The sequence below is a fragment of the Aphis gossypii genome, unplaced genomic scaffold, assembly GCF_020184175.1.
Source record: "Aphis gossypii isolate Hap1 unplaced genomic scaffold, ASM2018417v2 Contig00647, whole genome shotgun sequence".
Classification (NCBI taxonomy): Eukaryota; Metazoa; Arthropoda; class Insecta; order Hemiptera; family Aphididae; genus Aphis; species Aphis gossypii.
The window spans coordinates 88038-108359 of NW_026083208.1; the positions used below are offsets into that span (position 1 = coordinate 88038).

Consider the following 20322-nt stretch of genomic DNA (forward strand, 5'->3'; position numbering starts at 1 on the left):
AAACCATTCGTTGTTTTATGGTACGTTTTAGAAAAACTGTTGGCCGTCTGATAACAGTTCGAATAATGGATTTATATTCATTAACATCTTTAATTGACAATTTTTGTAAAATGTCTTCTAATGTTGGATCTGAAGATGAATCACTGTCCTTGAAGTCCCTGAGGTATTGCAGAAGTTTTTCATATTGTAGTACACGAATTTTTCTTGTGATCGGATTACTTATGTCTTCTGTTAGCGGAGTCAATATACAGGTTTCATTCATTGGAGGATATGGTATGTTGAAGCGACACTTTTTCATTTGTTTGTCTTTGTCAGTTCTGTAACAAGTGTGTGTATGGCTATGAGTATTTTTATGCAAATACTCATGGGCCGGACTGCCATCGTCTACCATACACGTAATGTATTTGTTGATAAGAGTTACACATGCACCAAAAGTTTCTGGTTTGGCTGGCTCGAAAACAGGTGCATTGTCTAACCACAATAACATGTGTACATGTGGACTGCCCCTATGTTGATATTCGACACGATAAAAGAAATGTTTCACACTGTGTTCTTTGAAAATAACATTTTTGGACTTGATCAATTTAAAAAGTGCTCTAAACCTATGATCAAAATAAGTAGCACAAACAACTGGGTCTCGTCGAATTAAATCTGATTTTTGTGCATAAGTTAGGACAGTATCATCAGACAACGTTTTGGAGTAACGCAGTTTATACAAAATCTTTAACAGATCAGTCCAAGTTGATTCGCTAGGGCTAAATGTTAAGAATAATGTCGGTTGACCTTCTTGACGCACCATGGCAAAAACATTTTTTCTCATCGCTGCAAGATATGAAGGTGAATTTTGTACGTTGTGTAACATTCGGTATCCTTGATCGTTATCTATAATTTTGTTTAGAACAGCTGGATTTGCTACGTCATTCGCAGTTGTGTTTCCTTTTTTGTTTTTTCGTAAAACAATTTGCACATTGCTTGCAATTAGTTTTTGAACTAATACTTTGCATTTAAAAAACAAGTTAGATGAGTCTGATGCAAACCTTCGATCTACATTCAGCAGTTCAGACCTTACTACTTTTGAATAATTTTTTAAAGGTGATTTATTTGTACGTGGATGCCCACCAAATAAATCAGGAAAAGCTTTTTCCTCTGCATGGTCATCAATAAGAATAGATAACGGTTTCATGCCTTCACCTGGTGCAAAAGAAACAAAATCACAGTTTTCAATCATCGTGTCCATTGATCCCGGATTGATTGGTTTAATATTTGTGTCTTCATCGTCTGTTTCTTCACTTTCGTGATCTGAACTGTTTTCAAAACTTTTTGTTGTTTCTGACACATGCGCCAGCCAATCTTTGTCTATTTCAGCATCTTTATATAGAGGTTTTTTAATCAAATCATTCAATGCTGATACGACTAATGATGGTCTGACATTTTGATAAAGATAATGTTGTTTAAAGCACGATTTTCTTTTTAATTTTACCTTCATCATCTTAACTGCAGCTAAATTTTCGGCACGCCTTAGCAAAATAGATGTAGTCTTAGTCAGATCTATTGGAACATTGATAACGTTACCTTTGATTTTGAGCTGTCCATCACTGCGAAGACATTTGAATATTTTCATAAATGGTAATCTAAGGGAAACCATTTGCTTTTCTATTTGATTTAATTGCGTAACTGAAGACGGAACACTGTTTAACTCATAACCATTTCCTATGTACAACGGAGGAACTTTGGATTTTTTTATATGCGGAAGACAACTTGTACATATCGTCACAGTACTCTTGGCATCACTTGGAATTGACATCCCCAATCGATTGAAGATACCAGAGTTGCATTTATTGACACTGGATGGGAAACTCAATCTATGACACGAATAACATTTTTCTGATAAACCTTGAGACCTTTTCAAAATATATTCAGATATCAAAACATCTTCCTTCTGCCTGGTTTCATTTAATTTTTGCCGTTCTCGTTTTTTATAAGATTGTCGCGGTCGTTATCGCAACGACCGCGGCTGCTCTATTCTCGTCCGCGATAACGCGACTGGAATGGGTCGCGCGGCGACCGGCGACAGGCAGTCTAACCTGAACAACGGTCGCCGGACATTCACTTATTATAAAGGCACTGTTAATTATTATTGATATCGTGTTAATAAAGAGTGTTTCCGCCGTTACAAAACGTGTCGTTATTACATATTCCGAACCTGATACCTACATTGGCGCAGTCGGTAAAGGAGTAAGGTAAGTGCTAATTTTAATAAAAATAATTTTATGTAAATTAAAGTAAATTAGCACATATCGGGTTAAAAGAACCTACAATAGGTGTCCTGATCATACCGGTTCCTAAATAATTTTATTCAAATTATTTATATTTTTTATTTTGAATAAAATATTAAGGGCTTATCCAATCTAAGGTGGTAAATTTTGGCAAAATTTGCATAATTTAGCGTAATTCCTACTGAGCTAAACTTGGTTTTGGCTATTTATAGATTGGAAAGTACATATCTCTACCAGCGATAGCCCGAGTTACGTAATTTCGTATCCATCGTAATTTAATTAGATAGATAATTGCAATTAAATTTAATCTCCACAATGGTTACGAAATGCATTAGTGAGTTAAATATTGTAGAAATTAACCGGGAATTTTCGATACGTGGTATTGAGACCGGGGGGTCCAAGGCCGATAAACTCCTAGCACTAGAGGAGTATATTAGGTCTAAGGAAAACATGGATCCAAGATCAGTACGGTTTGGGGTAACTGACGGGACGTCAGCCCAGGTACTGGAAGATAATACATCGGAGGTCCAGAACAGTGGTGAAGAGGGCAAATCCGACGGAGATTTGATAAACCACTTTATGGAACAGATGTTAGATAGACTGGAGGGGCTGGAAACAACGGTCGACAAGCAGCAGCTAACAATTGCTACTCTCAGCGAGAGCGTGGAACGCTTGGAGCGGGAGTTAGCCGAAGAAAAGCTTAGGTCGACCGAACGGGTGGCGCAAGCAAGTTGCGCATGCCGTGGGGTTTTCCCCAAACCCTCTACCAGCATTTTGTCCGGTGAAAATCAAAATTGCCCGGGCAAAAGTCAAAATCTTCCGGTCAAAACTCAAGGTGTGAGTTTTGAAAGTCGTTGGGCGAACATACGGAGCAGATTGGCCGGGGAAAACCCGAGAAATCGGGAAGTACCCGGAGTTTCCGGTAACCGGTCCGGAGTGTCCGGTGAAATGTCCGGTGTCTTCGGTGATCTGTCCGAAGTGTCCGGTAGAAGTGATGGGGAAGCGTTACGGAGTAATCTCTCAGGTGGAAAACGTGTTCACTTCGCGGACAGCCTGCTCATTCCTCAAAATGAGTTGAATATGGCCCGTGCGTCGATACCAGAGTTTGCTGGCAAGAGGGAGGAAGACCCGGTGCGGTTTTTGCTCCAGGCCGAAGCAATACTTGAAGAAACTGGTATCCACATGGCTCGATGGGTGACCGTGTTGGCCCCTCAGCTAAAGGCACAGGCAGGTACATGGTGGGGAACCATGAGGGCGTTGGACTTGCCATGGCAAGAGTTCAAGTTTGAGCTTTTGGAAAAGTTCAACGGGGACGAATTACAGTCGAGCCTACAATCGGAACTGTTAAGTACCGCCCAGACCAAGGCCGAAACACTGGGAGGGTATGTCCTTCACAAGTACCAGTTGTATCGGAGGTTAAATCTTGGTCTGACTGAAGAAGCGGTGGTGATGACGGTGATTGGGCTCATGCGTGATGAATTTAGAATTCATGCACGCATTGAACGGCTGAAATCGTTCAGTGAACTACGTGCGCTTGCACATATTTTGGAAAAAAAAAATATAAATTTATAACACAAAGTAATTTGCACATTTTAGTGATTTTTACGTATTTTTTCATAATTCGAACTTTGAACACTGATAAAAAAAATGTTTAACTATTTATTTTTAATATTTTTCAACTACTATTGTAAAAATGCATTAGGAGACTCGTGTTAAAATTTAAAGCTTTTTTAACAGAGGAATAAAATTTTATTGATATTCATACCAAAAAAAAAAAACTAAAAAATTAGAAACTGAAAATTTTTCAAGATTCACTTTCCAATCGAAAAAGATACTGAAGTTGAAAATCAAAGCATTATTTCTTTAACTATTTAACGTGTATAGAGTCACTAAAATAAATATAAAAAAAATAAAAAAAACACATCATTGTAAAATCAATACATTCATCGCTTCGCTCAGAATCTAAAATACAATATTACAATGAGGAGCTTAAATGTATTATTTTACAAAATGTAATTTCTTTATAAATAAATTACAAGATAAATTTACATGGTTCTGTGTAATTCAATTCTTTTATACGGCATAACATACTGGGGATTCACTATCAGAACAGATCTCAATACAGTGCATATTACACAAAAAAATATTGTAAAAGTATTATAGGTACTTCCTATCATTAAAATACCCATCAGAGGAATTTTATTATTGAAAAATACTATACTAATTTAATATTATCTCTTTATAAATTAAACATTAGTCGAATTTTAGGTAAATCCATACAAAACCATAAACTAGGCAATAATTAAAATAGTTAATGATATTGATGATAATGTGTGTATTAATAAAATCATAAAAAGTGTATGTCTTAACAAAATATCGTATAATATGTAGGTACCTATATCAGGGGCGGATTGGCCTATCGGGAAATCGGGAATCTTCCCGATGGGCCGGTTCTTATAAGAGCCACTTAACTTACTAAATAATTATTACAAAAATAAATTATATTTTTGTATAATAAGAAAAATTAAATATGAAGGTATTATTTTGATACTTATTTGTACATTCGTACTATAAGTGGCCAAAAGAGTTCGTAGTGTTTGTACGATAAACAACAAATTCCTTTATTTTATTCTTTAAATATAAAATGAAAATTTTATACACGCATCGCTATAAATAATATCTGGTGGTTGCATCATCTTTTGTATGTATTTTGATATTTGTGTAGAATTGAATGGAATAAATTATTGGATTTAGGTATGTTTAAAATTATTTATAGAATATTTTTCCCAGTTTTTATCAATGTTTTCAAGACTGGCTTTAAGAAACGGCTAAGCGCGCGCTAACGCATAATACGGTCGACAGTAAACGCGTTAATGAGTTACCAAGTCAGTTACAGACTACAGTAGTGCATTTTATATTTAGTGTAAAAATTCAATTTAAAATTTAGTTTTTTGCTCTGTGCAATTTAAACTATGTGTGATTCTAATGGAAAACGAAAGAAGGGTGGTGCCGAAAAGTTACGAGATAAAAAGAGAACACTTTTAATGGATAATGCTAAAATATGTGGTGATATTCGTGTTATGTTTTCTAAATTGAAGGTATGTATTTATTTATTTACATTCTATATATTTCCAACTTAACTTTCCACGTTAAATACTTATATACCTACACACATATATATATACATATATATATAAATTGTAGCGGTGCCTCGGTGTCAGTCGCGAAGCCGACGCGCACAGCGGTGAAAACAAAAAACAAACACGTGGGGAAACGTGGAAAGAACAAAAAAAATAAACTAAGGCAAAAAAAAACAAGCACTACGTTGGTTAGAATGGTGCGTGATCGCCGTATATTTGAATGGGTACAAATGTTGGTGACAAAAAGAAAACAAGCAAAAAGAATGGCCGTTTTGTTACGGGTGATGGTGTAACGGCGTGGAGTAATCGGTCCGCGGTGTTCGTCGGGACGGTCGAAAAACTAGTGCCGAGAGAGTCCGCGGTACCGGCGGTTGACAATTCCAGACGCGCTTATCGCGCGTCGGTGTCGGCCGTCGTCGATTGGCGGTTGGACAGACAGGTGACGGCGCGGGTATCCGTGCAAAGGTCGCTTGTATTCAAGCGACTATTACGCGGGACCGCGTCAAAATATTTAATAGTTAAATGCAAAACATAGCTTAAAAAGGCTAAACAAATCCATCAGCAGATGGTTTACTCAATTTAGTAATAATTTAAATTTACTTTTAATTTAGAATGAAGTCTTAGACAAGTCTGAGGAAATACCTGAAAATTTAAGTCAAATTCCAACAAATACAGATATTGCGATTGATAATTTATGTGAAGTAAGTGTTTTTAGTTCTATTATAATATTTATAATTTTATTTGGAAAAGGTTAAACAAATCTATCAGCAGATGGTTTACTCAATTTAGTAATAATTTTAATTTACTTTTAATTTAGAATGAAGTCTTAGACAAGTCTGAGGAAATACCTGAAAATTTAAGTCGAATTTCAACAAATAAAGATGATGCAATTGATGATTTATGTAAAGTGTTTTTATTTTTATTATATTATTAAATGTATTATATTTATAAATTCAAATCATTGTGTTATATATTATTATCTCTTCATCTTATTGTATCTGTACATGTATAGATTGTTAAATTTTCTAATAAAAAATTTTAAAAAAAATTGTGTTAATTTCAGGTAAAGGTTATGAATTTGAATGTCTCAGAATCAATGTTTAAGAAACCACTTCCTCTAATGCTCGACAATTATTTTGAATATCATCCTTTGCAACCTGTTTCACATACATTTTTCAACTGTAAAAAGGTTTTTTATAAAGCAGATGGAACTAATAGATTTTGGCTGTAGTGAATGCTGTGCAGGACACTGCGACTACGTACCAATTAATTATTTAAACGACGTAGTACGTTCCGTGGTTGAGCTTGAGTTGTTGTGAGAAAGGTAGATGTTGTAAATTAAAACACTTGTTGTTTTAATTGAAATAAAGTAAATGTTTTGTTAAGTTTGAACAAATGAAATATTAAATAATGACATAAAACAACAGTAAAATATCTTACTGCTATGTAAAATTACAAGTACTGGGGAATGACCGTAAACTCGCGGCGATGTGGCTGTGACAAAGTCCACGACGAGCAATAGTCTTACACTGGAGTTAACTACCTTCTGAATAATACTAAGTCCTCTACTCGTATTTATATGAGTTCTCAATGACGTACAGGGGACTAGTATTATTAATCATTTTAATTAAATCTATTTTAGAGTGGTATTATATTATCATGGTGATTTACATAATTATGGAATCTAACATGTTGTTTCCGCTGATTGTGGAAAAAACTTACTATTTGTGGAAAACACGTATCTCCGGTGATCTTTGCCCTATGTAAGTATCACCAGGTGTTTCCGCTGAGTTAACGTTAATCAATCAACGGAAAGAACATGTTTTTCTGATCTCTGGCCTATTGTTTACAATGCATGTGTATTACTTAAATTAATACACATTTTCTACATGATTTAATAATATAACATAATATAATATAATATAATATAGTACAACACAATGCAGGTGCATTGGGTTTACTACAGCTTACAGTTGATGGAAAATCATTATTTTGTACAGTATGTTTAGCTTTTGGTTCAAAAAATAATTCATTTGTACTAGGCATGAATACATGGTCTCATACCTACCAACGTATTCAAGAACATGAAAATATATTAGAACACAATGTAAGTATAGAAGCATATTTTTTGCACGTTCACAAGACTAACATAGATAACCTTTAATTTGTAAATAAATTAAATTCAAGAAAAATTTTAATTAAACAAAGACTCAATGCACTGGAACGCATAATAGATGTAATTAAATTAATTGGTAAACGTAGCCTTAGTTACCACGGAAAACATAATGAAGCTCCTTACACTTTACATAATGACTCAATTGATCATGGCAATATTCTAGATATACTATTATTATTAAAAAAATATGATGTTGTTCTGAATGAATATTTAGATAATATTATTAAAAAAAGTCAAGTATCACATAATTCTGGAAATAAAACTAGAGGTGGTTTATTAACCTTAATTTCAAAAACAACAGTTAATCAAATAATTGAATGTATCAGTGATCTTATTAAAAAATACATTGCCAGTCAAATTGTAGAAGCTGAAATGTTTTCTGGTGAATTTAGATACCACCCAAGATGTAGCAGTCAAAGATCAGTGCGCAATAGTGATTAGATATGTTAATTCTAATGGGATTCATGAAAAACTCATAGCTGTTGTAAACTGTATAGATAGTTCAGGAAAGGGTATTTTCAAATTGCTTTTTAATGTTCTAACAAATAATAATTTAAACATTAAATATTGCATTGCCAATGCAACAGATGGTGCTGCATCGATGCAGGGCATTTATAATGGATTTTCTAAATGATTATCAGATGAATCACCTGGTAATGTTCTTGTATGGTGTTACAGCCATGTTTTAAATTTGGTATTATCATATATAACTAAAACGTCTATTGCTACTGCGTCAGTTTTTTCATTATTAAATGGGCTAGCTGCATTATTCAAAGAATCGTATCAACGTATGGCTATTTGGTCAAAAGCTACACGGTCTGATGTAAAACATAGAAAACTCCAATTAATTGGAGAAACTAGGTGGTGGGCAAAAGAAGAAGCATTAAGCAAAATTTTTGGTAGTATAAAATTCACAGATTGTTTGTATATTGAATTATTAATTTCACTTTATGAAATAGAAACTTTTGAATATTTTTCAATAGAAATAAGACCCAAAGCTAAGAATTTTAAGGAATTAATGTTAAAATATTCCACATTGCTTACAGCCTTTATGTACTTAAGAATTTACAAAATAACTTCCCCAATTGTCAAAATACTTACAGACAAATGGAATGGACTTGCATAAATCTCAACAATTAGTTAATATAGTTCATAAAGAATTACAACATATACAAAGAGATGTTAAAGGGTTAAAAAAGCAGGTTGATGAATTTATTATTAATGCTAATCATAAACTAGAATCATTTATTGATGAAAATGAAGAAGAGTTGGACATAACTATTGAAACTGAATTACCAAAATTAAAAATAAGGAAAAAAAAGAAAGCTTTTGAAGAGTTAACAGAGGATGACCAGATAGATATGTGATGGATAAAGTAGTAGAAAGTATGGAAAAAAGATTCATTAAAAATAATCAAATATATATGGACTTGGCATGTTTGTCACCTATTCATTTTGATGATTTTAAAAATGGGTTGACACCAAATTCTTTAAGTGCTCTTGCCATAAAACTCAAAACATTTAATAAAGATATTACATTGGATAGCTTACTGTCAGAGTTATTTCATTTTGCCTCTAGTTGGAATAAGTTAAAAATAGCATTACCTGAGTCATATATAGATAATGATATTTCTGAGGATGATGAAAACCAAGATGATGATCTGAACATTTTCAAAAAGTCTTGTAATGAAAAAAAAGTGTGTAGAAATTGTGCTGCTTGCTGCTTTAATGTATTGATGAAATATAAGCTGTATAGTGATGCATATCAACAACTAACACTGGGTTATAAGTATCTACTCACACTTCCTTCAACTCAGGTAATGCTTTAAATATTTTTATTTTTTTAGCTTAAATTTTATTTATTTATATTTAATTTTCTTTAAACTAGGTGGCTTGTGAACGATCATTTTCAATTTTAAAATAATTAAAACTCGCTTGAGAAACACTATGAATGAAGATAAATTAGAAGCTTTTATGCTAAACAAAGATATTTTGAGTAATATAGATTCTGACCAAATAATTGAAATGTTAGAAAACAAGAGTAAATTGCTTCTTAGAGAACTTAGTTATTAAATTAAGGTGCATGTACTTAATAATAAGATTTTAATCATAATGTTATATTTATGTATTAAAAATGTAATTATCATAAATTTAATTATCTAATAAAAAAAAATAAAATTGATGATTGTGGAGAAAATTGTCAATTGTTATTATTAAGTGAAGACAAGGCAATATGTTATGAACAGTTGGAGAAATAATAAAATGTATTTAATATTAATGTAAAAAACTAAAAAATAGAACATTAAATTAAAGTTTAAATTTAACGTCTATTGTTACAAAATAGGATATTTTCTATAAATATTTAAAAGTGTAGTAAGATCAAACTTTAAGATCAAGTTAGAATAGGTTAAACTTATCTGACTAACCCACAACTGGTATAGCCATAGGTATTATATATTTTATTGATTTAAGGGTGAAACTAAATAAATTTTGAAATTTAAGTAAAATTTGGATTTTTTTGTTAGATGAAGGGGTTCCGGGACATTTGCGGTCGGCAACTTTTTCGTGCCGTTTGCGGTCAGCTTATTTATATCTAAATTTAAAGTATATAATATATAAATTTATTCTATATACTATAATATATAAGTAGGTACATGTTATATTTGAACTTTCCTTCACACTTTTTCAGGCTTAGGACTGACAGTATTTTTTACTGGCGTGTTTAAAAGATTATAATTGTTATTATTATTTTTTTTATTATTACTATTATTATTATTGTTACTATCATTTTTATTAATATTATATTATAAATTATAATATTATATTACTTATTCTAATTTTTGAATATTAGCAATGATATTCAAACATTTTGTCAAATTTTTGTCAACTTCATACTGAGCTAGAGTATTTTTGATTCGTTGGTCTAATTGTATATAAGTTTTTTTCTTCTTTTGCCTTCCATATTTAAGTAACTGCGTTCATATAATAAATCAGAATTTTCAGCCTCTTTTTTAGACAGTGATACAAATCATTAAAAGTTGGCTGTGGCTTATTTAATATTTTATTTAATTTACTGTTCCATCCCTCAACAATATTATTTGTTCTATGTCTTCTTTGATAACAATTCCATACACTTCTTGAAATAATCGGGTTTTCCAGCCACTGTTCAATAAAATAATCATAAAATATTTGAAGCTTGTCATTATCAGGTGTATTGGTCATAATAATAATCCAACCTTCGTCAATGTCATCAATTGGAATATGAGCTAAGGCAGAACACATTCTAACGTGTAATCTAATATCTGCATCATCTTTATAATTACTCGCTAAACCTATATTTTGAACTTTTCTCCAAAGCGATTGATTAAAATGGAAGTTGCAACCATATATTTCGGCATTTGGGAATATTTGTTTTATTGATTGAATAGTTGAAATTTCAAAATCCAATGTAAATGATTCAGGATTAAAATTTGGAATGTGTGCTTTTATCATCGAAAATAAACGCTCATAAACAATTTTTGTTTTATTAGGAAGTAAAATATATATTACAGGAATTATATTTATTTCGTCATTTGTAGACCCAATATCAATATGAACAGTATAAACTTGATAAAATTGTTTGCTAGAGCTTTTAAAAGTGCCATCCACAAAACAAGTTTTTCCTTCAGAAGCAATTTGTCTACCTTTACTTGAACATAAGCCTATAATTCTATCTTCTTTTCCGTCATCAAATAATACAAACTCAGAATCACTAGGTATGATAATATCTTCCCTTAATTTAGGATCCAACGAATTTCCAAGCGATTTCCTACGTATACGATTTAATGTCGTTTTTACAGACGAGTAAACTGGAATTTCGGTCACTAAATCTAATCCCTGATCTATTAATGGTGTAAACTCTTCACGAAAAATTTGAGCTGCAGAATTTGATGAATCACGTTTTTGCAATATTGTATTTTTTTTTAACTTCAATTTTTGCCGAGTCATATTTACATTGATGAATAGTAACATTTAAAATAGTATTACCTGTTGTTTTTAATCTTCCTGTGCATTTTTCTCTCTTTTTTTCATTCAAACATACCCAGGTTGTAACATTTACATTATTGGTTCGATACCTCCTATATTGGTAACCATTGTGTACTGCTAAAGCTTTTCCTTTAGTAGTTTCCAAAATTTCTAAAGAATCGTTCATTTTAATAACACTGTAATATACCGACTATACGAACTCTACAAAGGTGTATACTATACTAAAGACTGAGTAAATGTTATCGATGGATATCGATTACATGTAACAATACAATTGACATAATACAATTTTAATTTAATACTTCCAAAGTTCTAACACTTTATCTATAATAATACCCATAAACAACCATTGAACCAAACAGCAAAAAATCGGTAAATCCAATAATAATACGATTTTAAACATATTTTTACAATAAATATAGAATCAATTTAATATATAATTATTTAGTACATAATATATATAATATATATAATATATATACCTTAGATTAGATAATCAGGTGGATAGAAATAATCTGACCGCAAACGGCACAAAAAAGGTGCCGACCGCATCGGTGCCGACACCAGATGAAGGGGGGGAGGTTACATTTCCGATGAATGGGCCGGTTTGATTCATATTTCCCGGGCCGAAAAAATTCGCCAATCCACCCCTGCCTATATCTATATGCTGAATGCTGATGTTAATTTTAGTTTCTAAATTTTCTATTTATCATGTTATGTTTATTTCATTAAATTGTATTTTTATTTTTATAAGTATTATATTAGTTTAAACGAATTGTAATATCGTTGAACTCCGTATACCAGTTACGAGCTTATAGCTCAGTTGATTTTCGCATCAGCTATAATTGAAATATTTTATTGTTATTATTTAATTGTAATTGTTTTAACTGAATAAATAAATAAAATAAATAAGTAAAATAAAATAAACACGAATGAAAATAAAATCATAATTTATTCTGATAAGAATAACCAAATAGACTACAAAGCTTTATTTTGTCTTTACAGCTGTATCTACCTGTATCGGCTATGGGTATTAATAATTGTCAACTACTCGACAACGATACGTATAAATTTATTCATGAAGTATTACTATTATTTGACTTTTACGTTTTATAAGTTATCGTCCTAATATTGTTAAGCAGCCCCAGGCAGGGATTGCCGCCCTAGCCAGTCCGCTACTGCTCCAATCGTATCAATATTTAATATATATTTGTGTTTTCGAACACCTGAACTAATTTTAATTTAGCAGCTTCAATTTTTAAAGTACAATACATTAACTAGAATATTCCAATAATCCTATATAAACCAAATGTTCTCTCATCTCGCTACACCAAAAATTTAAATAAAATATAACTGTTGACGCAGTGTCGTAGTATTAGTAGTATTAGTAGTATTATTAGTAGTAGATGTATAGATGTATTCATTGGTTATGATGTCGTCAATACAATCTTATCTGTATCGACAATAGGGACTAACAGATAATAAATATTCTAAAATTAATGGTTTATTTTAATCATTGTTATTATTATTATTATTGTCGTGATTTTTACAGTGGGAATAATTGGAACGACTAAAAATATGTGATCGTCAAGTAATAGTGTTTTTAAAAACTTTTTTGTGGTTTATCATTTGCACTTATTATCACGATTGTTAATTGATAAAGTCAATCGTTTTGTTTGCTTATTATAATATACCGTTTATGTGTTTTTTACAAAATACTGCAATTGGAATTCGTACGTTACCTACGTTATTTTAATTGATCCTGAATATTCTGACAAAATGGGTGGACGAAAACCAGCAGTGGCACTTTCAATAGTAATTGATGCGATTGTACATTTTAAAAATAAAATTATCTGCACAGATGTCTGCAATTGCGAAATAAGTGAGTATATTATTTATAATTTAATTTACAACATTTTATAGACTTGTAGCTTTTATGTTCAACACTTAGTGGTAACTTGTACCTATTATATTATTAAAAATAAGCTTAAGAATGTATGTAGTTAATAGCATAGTTGGAAATTGGAATAGATATTATCATTGATTATGGTATTATTGATTTTACCAGAATTTAGACACAGTGCTCGTCCAATATCTTCACAATCACCCGCCATAACTATTTGATCAAAATACTAAAACAAAGGAGTGGGAATTGAGTAATAATACCACCGTCGAGTCATGTACCTACCTTTTTTTACATTGATATTTTCCTGGACGGAATTTTCAATCGTCAATCATCCGATACGAATGCCCGAGATGCATGCGGATTACGGAATAGTAGGAAAAGTTAACATGTATTTACTGTATATTTATGTATATATCATGATTCATGATTCATAACGCGTGTACATATAAATATTTATTTTAGATTCTGAACGAAGTGATGAATGTATTGATTTTACAATGATGTGTGTTTTTTTTTTGTCTGTCACCACGTTTTAGAGCAGTAAAAGTGCTTCGATTTTAAAAAGTTTTCAAAATATTTTGACTTTTTTTGAGCTATTAATGTTAAATATTTTAAAATCGGTAAATAATTATACGAATAAAATATAATTTTTCGGAAACAATAACCGTCGGAAATAGGTGTTCGGGAAAACAGGTTTCGGATTTTCGGACTTTCGGGCAAAATACTATTCGGGACAAAATTCATTTGGGAATTTCGATTCTGGAAAAACGGCGGGTACCTTTACACTAACATCGTAATGTTGATACATCGAATACATTTATTCATTTATTCAAATAGGTTCTAAACAAGCTTACAATACATTATACAAATACAAATTATTTTGAGTAATATATTATGTTCTCTTTAACTATTTTCTTTTATCGTTTTAGAAATCCAACCAGCTACAAATAATATCTGGGAAGATATATCCAAACACCTGAACAGCCAAATGACTAAAAATGCATTGCATATTTTTGTTCAACAAGACCGTCATAATATCAAAAGTGTACTGGGAATTAGTAATGTTATACAAAATAAAGAACTAGTAATTGACCACGTAGATTTACAAACAAAATCTTCTACTGATTGTGGTAAAATAATTCTTATTTTTTTAAATATTATACTTGATGTTGGTATTATAAATTCAATAATTAATTTAGGCAATACATGTTTGTAAATGATCATAAATGATTGTCTGAAAAATGTATTATTAAATATTCATAACCAAGACATTAATTGGAAAACAATTTTGTTTTCATTAGTTATAAGTAAAATATTATCTATACGATTTTTTTGTTTATCGTTATTCAAAATTAAAATATTTATTGATAATGTCAATGGCTAGTTTTTGTAAAATATGTGTAAAAATAGATGGTTTGCACTATTCATAAAACGCATGCATATAATATTGACAACTTATCAAACAATTACATATTTATTTTTCTTTCAAAATTAGAATATTTAGTCTTAAGCTACAAATTTTTATCTGAGATTAACAAGTAAACAACTAACATTAGCATTTGGAAATTTATTTTGGTTTTTAGATTCGTTGGATGATGATAGTATAAACGATAACTTGCCTTCTCTAAAATTTGTTTTTACTTTTACCACTGAGGAATGGAAACAAATACAACCCGAAGAAGGGTGTAGCCCATTTGCGCCCAAGAGCAACCCATTTGCGCCCCAAGGGTTATGGACATTTGCGCCCAAAATAAAAAACTTAACACCCCGATTTATAGCCCAAATGCGCCCATTTTGCATGCAATGTTGCCTTTGTTGTTTAAAAATATAAAATCCTACGTAAAATCAAAATTAATAAAAAATAATAATTTTAAATACTACACAGCTAGTATGCATATTATATAGGTATATTAATATTATTTATATTGCACTTAATAATAAATTTCAAATAGAAATATTTTTACGTAAAATCAAAATAATTAATAAATACTAAAAATAATTAAATTACAATAATATTAAAATAATAATACTAATTAGTTGTCAGTTATCGTTTAAGATTGTTTAAAAATATTAAATTTTACGTCAAAAATAATCAAAATTAATAATATATATTGGTCAATAATAAGAATGTTAATAATACAAAAAATAATTAAATTAAAATAATAATACAATTATAAATCGATTCCCCTAAATTATAAGAAATTTTTTTTAAGTATTCTATTTTATTTAAGTGTTCTCCTCTGTACTCATTCCACGCTTTATAAGTAAATTCTATTTTTTCTTTTTCCTCTTTACGTCGTGGTTTTATTTTACCCTTCTTGATTTCATTTATTTTTAGATATGATTCTACTTGTATTAATTTTAAATTTTCAATTACACTAGTTAATGGAGGATGAGGTGAATAAAATTGGGAGTTAAAGTGCTTGTGAAATGATTCAGCGCAATTTGTAGTGCGAGGTGCGTCTGTTGGAGGTTCAGCCCAAATTGATGGCGGAAATGGACATCCTTCAATGATATAGTTATTAAACACATAATCAGAAAATTCAGATAAATTTGTCAGGCTGAAATCTGGAGTTAAGTTTTGTAAATCAAAATAAGCATCTTCCACTTCATTTGACGGTAAAAATGGTAACCCAAAAAATAAAGTTAACCATTTAGTGATATCACATGACTGATTCTTGTACAATTTTTTAAGGTCTGACAAAGAATTTATTTTTCGGTACCAAGATTGACCTAAATGAAATCTACAGCCTTTTTTTTTGCTGTATGGAAATGCATTTAGAAATGCTTTGTGTGCTGCGATTTCAAAATCTAAATGGATTGATTTTGGTGTAAAATTTTTTTGTAATTTATTTGTACATAAATGACAAATAAAGTTCCACATAGCTCGATAACATTCAAATGATTTTGATGGCAAAAATGCAATAACAAGTGGTATATAAAATCCATTTACATATATATGAATACCATACATTTGATAAAAATGTGACGGTCTATAAGTAAAAGTACCATCACCAAAAATATCAGAATTATTGAAATCGCATAAAAAATTTAAATTCGTTTTGCATGTAATCAAAATAATATTATTTAAGTTATCAACATATGTAAATTATTCGTTTTTATTTGTTAAAATTACTAAATTAGAAACCTGTTCAATTGCTTCGTCTAGTTATTTAGGAACTGGAGGTAATATTTTTCGACGTTCTCGGTATATAGACTTTCTGATATTGTGAATATCAGAATGCTTAGCGGTGCTACACGTGGAAAGCTCTGTACGTATTATTTTATTAGGTCGTAAAGTTAAATCTTCACACGCTTTTTTTTTACACCTACCTTGAACGTCCAGTAAGTTTAAACTTTCTTCAGTTTCCGGATCATGGGTATGACTGTCTTTAATTTCGGTTAACTTCGTTTTCGAACTATTGGTTTTGACATACGCACTACAAGTTGTTTTTACACAACGCCACCTTATATCTCCAGAAACAAGGGTTCTACTCACGCGATATTTAAAATAACGAAAAATTAAACAAAGTTTTTGTTTACTTGAAACAGTTATATAAAATTCCATTTTATTATAGTAGTACTCACTATTGATGTACTGATGCAACTGACACATAAAATACAACTGATAAATGCATTTTTATATAATATAATCTTTATCGATTGGGATTTTACAATTTCAATTAGCACAACTAACGACAAAATATTATTATCTTTATCGATTTAGATCGAGCTTGGAAAACGATCAAATATTATTTTAGATTTTATAGTTACACGCCAATATACTCAATAAATGGCAACGATTTTTACCTGATCTGAATCGGGCGCATGTGGGCTATGATTTGGGGCACAAATGGGCTACGATAAATGGGTTCGGGCGCAAATAGGTTGCGCCGCCGAAGAAGTCGTGTATAAAGTCAATGACCCAAGTCGTTTTTAAGAAATACCAGATCATATAATGTTCTTCGTAAGGGATGTTGGACGCCAGTATTTGCAGAACATTTTTGGATTCACACTAGCTTACCTTGCTGTATTTCATTTCGAAGAGGGACTGTTTTATGTGATAGTAATATTTACGTTAAAGTTATTGGAAGATGTACAACTTGTGGTTCAATTTTCAAAGGAATAATACCTTAAAAACCATCTGAAAATTCAAGGTAATTTTTATGTAAATAATAATAATGTTAGTTGTAATTTGATATAGTTTAATATTATGTAACTTATATTAAATATTTAATCTTCATATGAATTCTAAATTTACTGAGTGCTGATGGAATGTGAGTATGTAGGTAAATTCGACAAAGAACATGTAAATGTTAAAAACGGCGTATGATTGGACCAACTCAAAATACTGCTATAAAAAACATTGTAGATGAAGGAAAAGCCAGTGAAACTTATAGGGAAATAAAAGCAGTTCGTCTAGTGAGAACAGGTATCTATTTATTAAAAGCATTACATTTTATATAAGATCGTTGTCAATATAAAATTAACAATTACTTAGTCCTTTAAATATTGATGAATAATTTTTTTTCTTTAATGTACCTACTGCAATATAATAACAATATAGCCTATGGGTAAAATTATAAAAATACATTCCTATAAAAAGCAACACACGTGAAATGCAATGTTACGCACAATTATATTATAAAAACATTCACTTAAATACCATGTTTTTGTTTGGTTGAAAATATGGATAGGTAGTTAAATAAACCCGTGATCGTGAAATCAAATCCGTGATGGAGACAGGCAGAAAAATTAAGTCTAACCCTCGTATTTTGAATTTTTTAAATTTATTTTCAAAATCAATTAATCAACTATTTATGATAACATTAGATTGGTGTTGTTTTAAAGGAGCTAGGTAATGGTAGGTATTGTAAAATTTAACGTACCTACTATATTATTCAGCGTATTAACATTTTTTCCCGGGACCCAATTTACCGAGATAAAGTCATTTGGGACCCAATTTATCAATCCCGGTTTTAAAATGTATTAGTGTAGATTAGACAACTAATATGATAGTAATTCCAACTACATAGGTATGCAATATAATATAACCAATAGTTGTTGTTATTTTAACCTAATTTGGATGTCAAGAGGACCAAAATAGCGGTATAATTTGAGAATCACGCTTAGCAAACCACTATAGTACGGCCAGCCAAAAATGAGCCGCGACGGTGAGTAGTATAAATATGGGGCGTCTGGCTCCATTTTTCAGCGGAGATGAAAAAAGTTTGAGGGAGTATAACTGTCCCTTTGCAGTGTAAGAAATTCCCGCTGTAAAATGGAGTCAGACGCCCCATGGTTTTTCTGAAAAAAACCTAGGTAAGTAATTCTCCCTTCCACACGTTATTTGATTTGATTTCACGTTCACTTCAATTTTTTTTAATGTAATGAGTTTAGTATATAACCATACATGTACAAGTAATACACTTAGTATATAAATATGTGTTGTAACGATCATATATGACGTACGTTTCCCCAGCCCCCCCACATTGTATTTTTCCAATTTTTTTTTGGCCAATATTTTGTACTGAATTTGTACGAATTTGTAAGATAAGCACCTAAATTTGTATGATTTTATGTTTAGAACCATACCAGAATTCGAGTGGGGGGGCTATAGAAACGATTCTCCAGCCCCCCCATTTATAAAATTATCTATTTATATAAGATTTCTACGCAGTTATTTAGTACGGAATTTGTACGAATTTGTACGACCATTCGCGAAAATTTTGGAAAATTCCTTACAACCAAAAAACGCATTTTACTAATATGACGTTTCCCCAGCCCCCCCGCCAGACTAAAATTACGTTTTCCAAAAAAATATCTATGCAGTTATTTAGTACGGAATTTGTACGAATTTGTACGATAAGAAACAAAATTTGTATGAATTTATTTATGCAGTTAAACCAAAATTTGAGTGGGGGGGTTGTAGAAACGTTTCCCCAGCCCCCCACCACACTAAAAATACTTGATTGCACAAAACAAGTATGCAAATATTTTGTACGGAATTTGTACGAACTTGTACGACCGTCAAAAATATTTTTTGAAAATTCTTTCATCCCCAAAAACACATTTTACTCTTTTGCCGTTTCCCCAGCCCCCCCAACACACTAAAAATACTTTTTTTCACAAAACAACTATGCAAATATTTTGTACGGAATTTATACGAATTTATAATTAGTATTATGAGTATTTTGTACATTTTAAATACAGCGTGAAATTCGTAAACATGTAGGAAGCTACGCAAAATCACTACTTAACTATAGATTGTAGAATCTAAAACGTTACTAATTTTATTATATATGTGACTTACACACCGTTGGTGTCCACTTACCGTTGGTGATTACTGATTAGTGACTTATGACTTTCGAGTAATAAATTATTTTTGTGCTCCTGTTGATCGTGTTTTTGTTATTATTTTATCTTCTATATAACATTGTTCAAATGATTATTGTTAACCAATTATTGGTAACCAATTTTGCAAAAACAGTTTTCCATCCCTGAAATATAATCTTAATAAATATCACCTACGTACTTGAATATTATATATTCAATAGTCTATAATACACAATTATTATTATACGTGTCGCATGTTAAACAACCCGTTTAGGGCAACACTGCGTGCAGGTGTGCATTTCAATTATCATTTGTGAGGTTATTATTATAACAAATATTAATATGTATTTATGTTATTTTGATTATTTTCAATAACTTATACTATTATCAGTTAGATGTGTGGATTTTTAACGTTTTAACTATTGTATTTGTGAGTTTAACGACCTTTTTTCAATTTTGTTTC

General features: G+C 30.9%; 1 protein-coding gene across 1 annotated transcript; it reads right to left on the reverse strand.

Moving 5' to 3' along the window:
• Nucleotides 1-10555: 10555 nt before the first annotated feature.
• On the reverse strand, nucleotides 10556-11783 carry LOC126554912 (uncharacterized). The gene is made up of 3 exons (XM_050209910.1): nucleotides 11673-11783; nucleotides 11141-11557; nucleotides 10556-11095 (listed from the first exon to the last, which is right to left on the reverse strand). The coding sequence occupies exons 1-3, from the start codon at nucleotides 11781-11783 to the stop codon at nucleotides 10556-10558; spliced, it is 1068 nt and encodes a 355-aa protein (XP_050065867.1).
• Between the last annotated feature and the right edge of the window lie 8539 nt (nucleotides 11784-20322).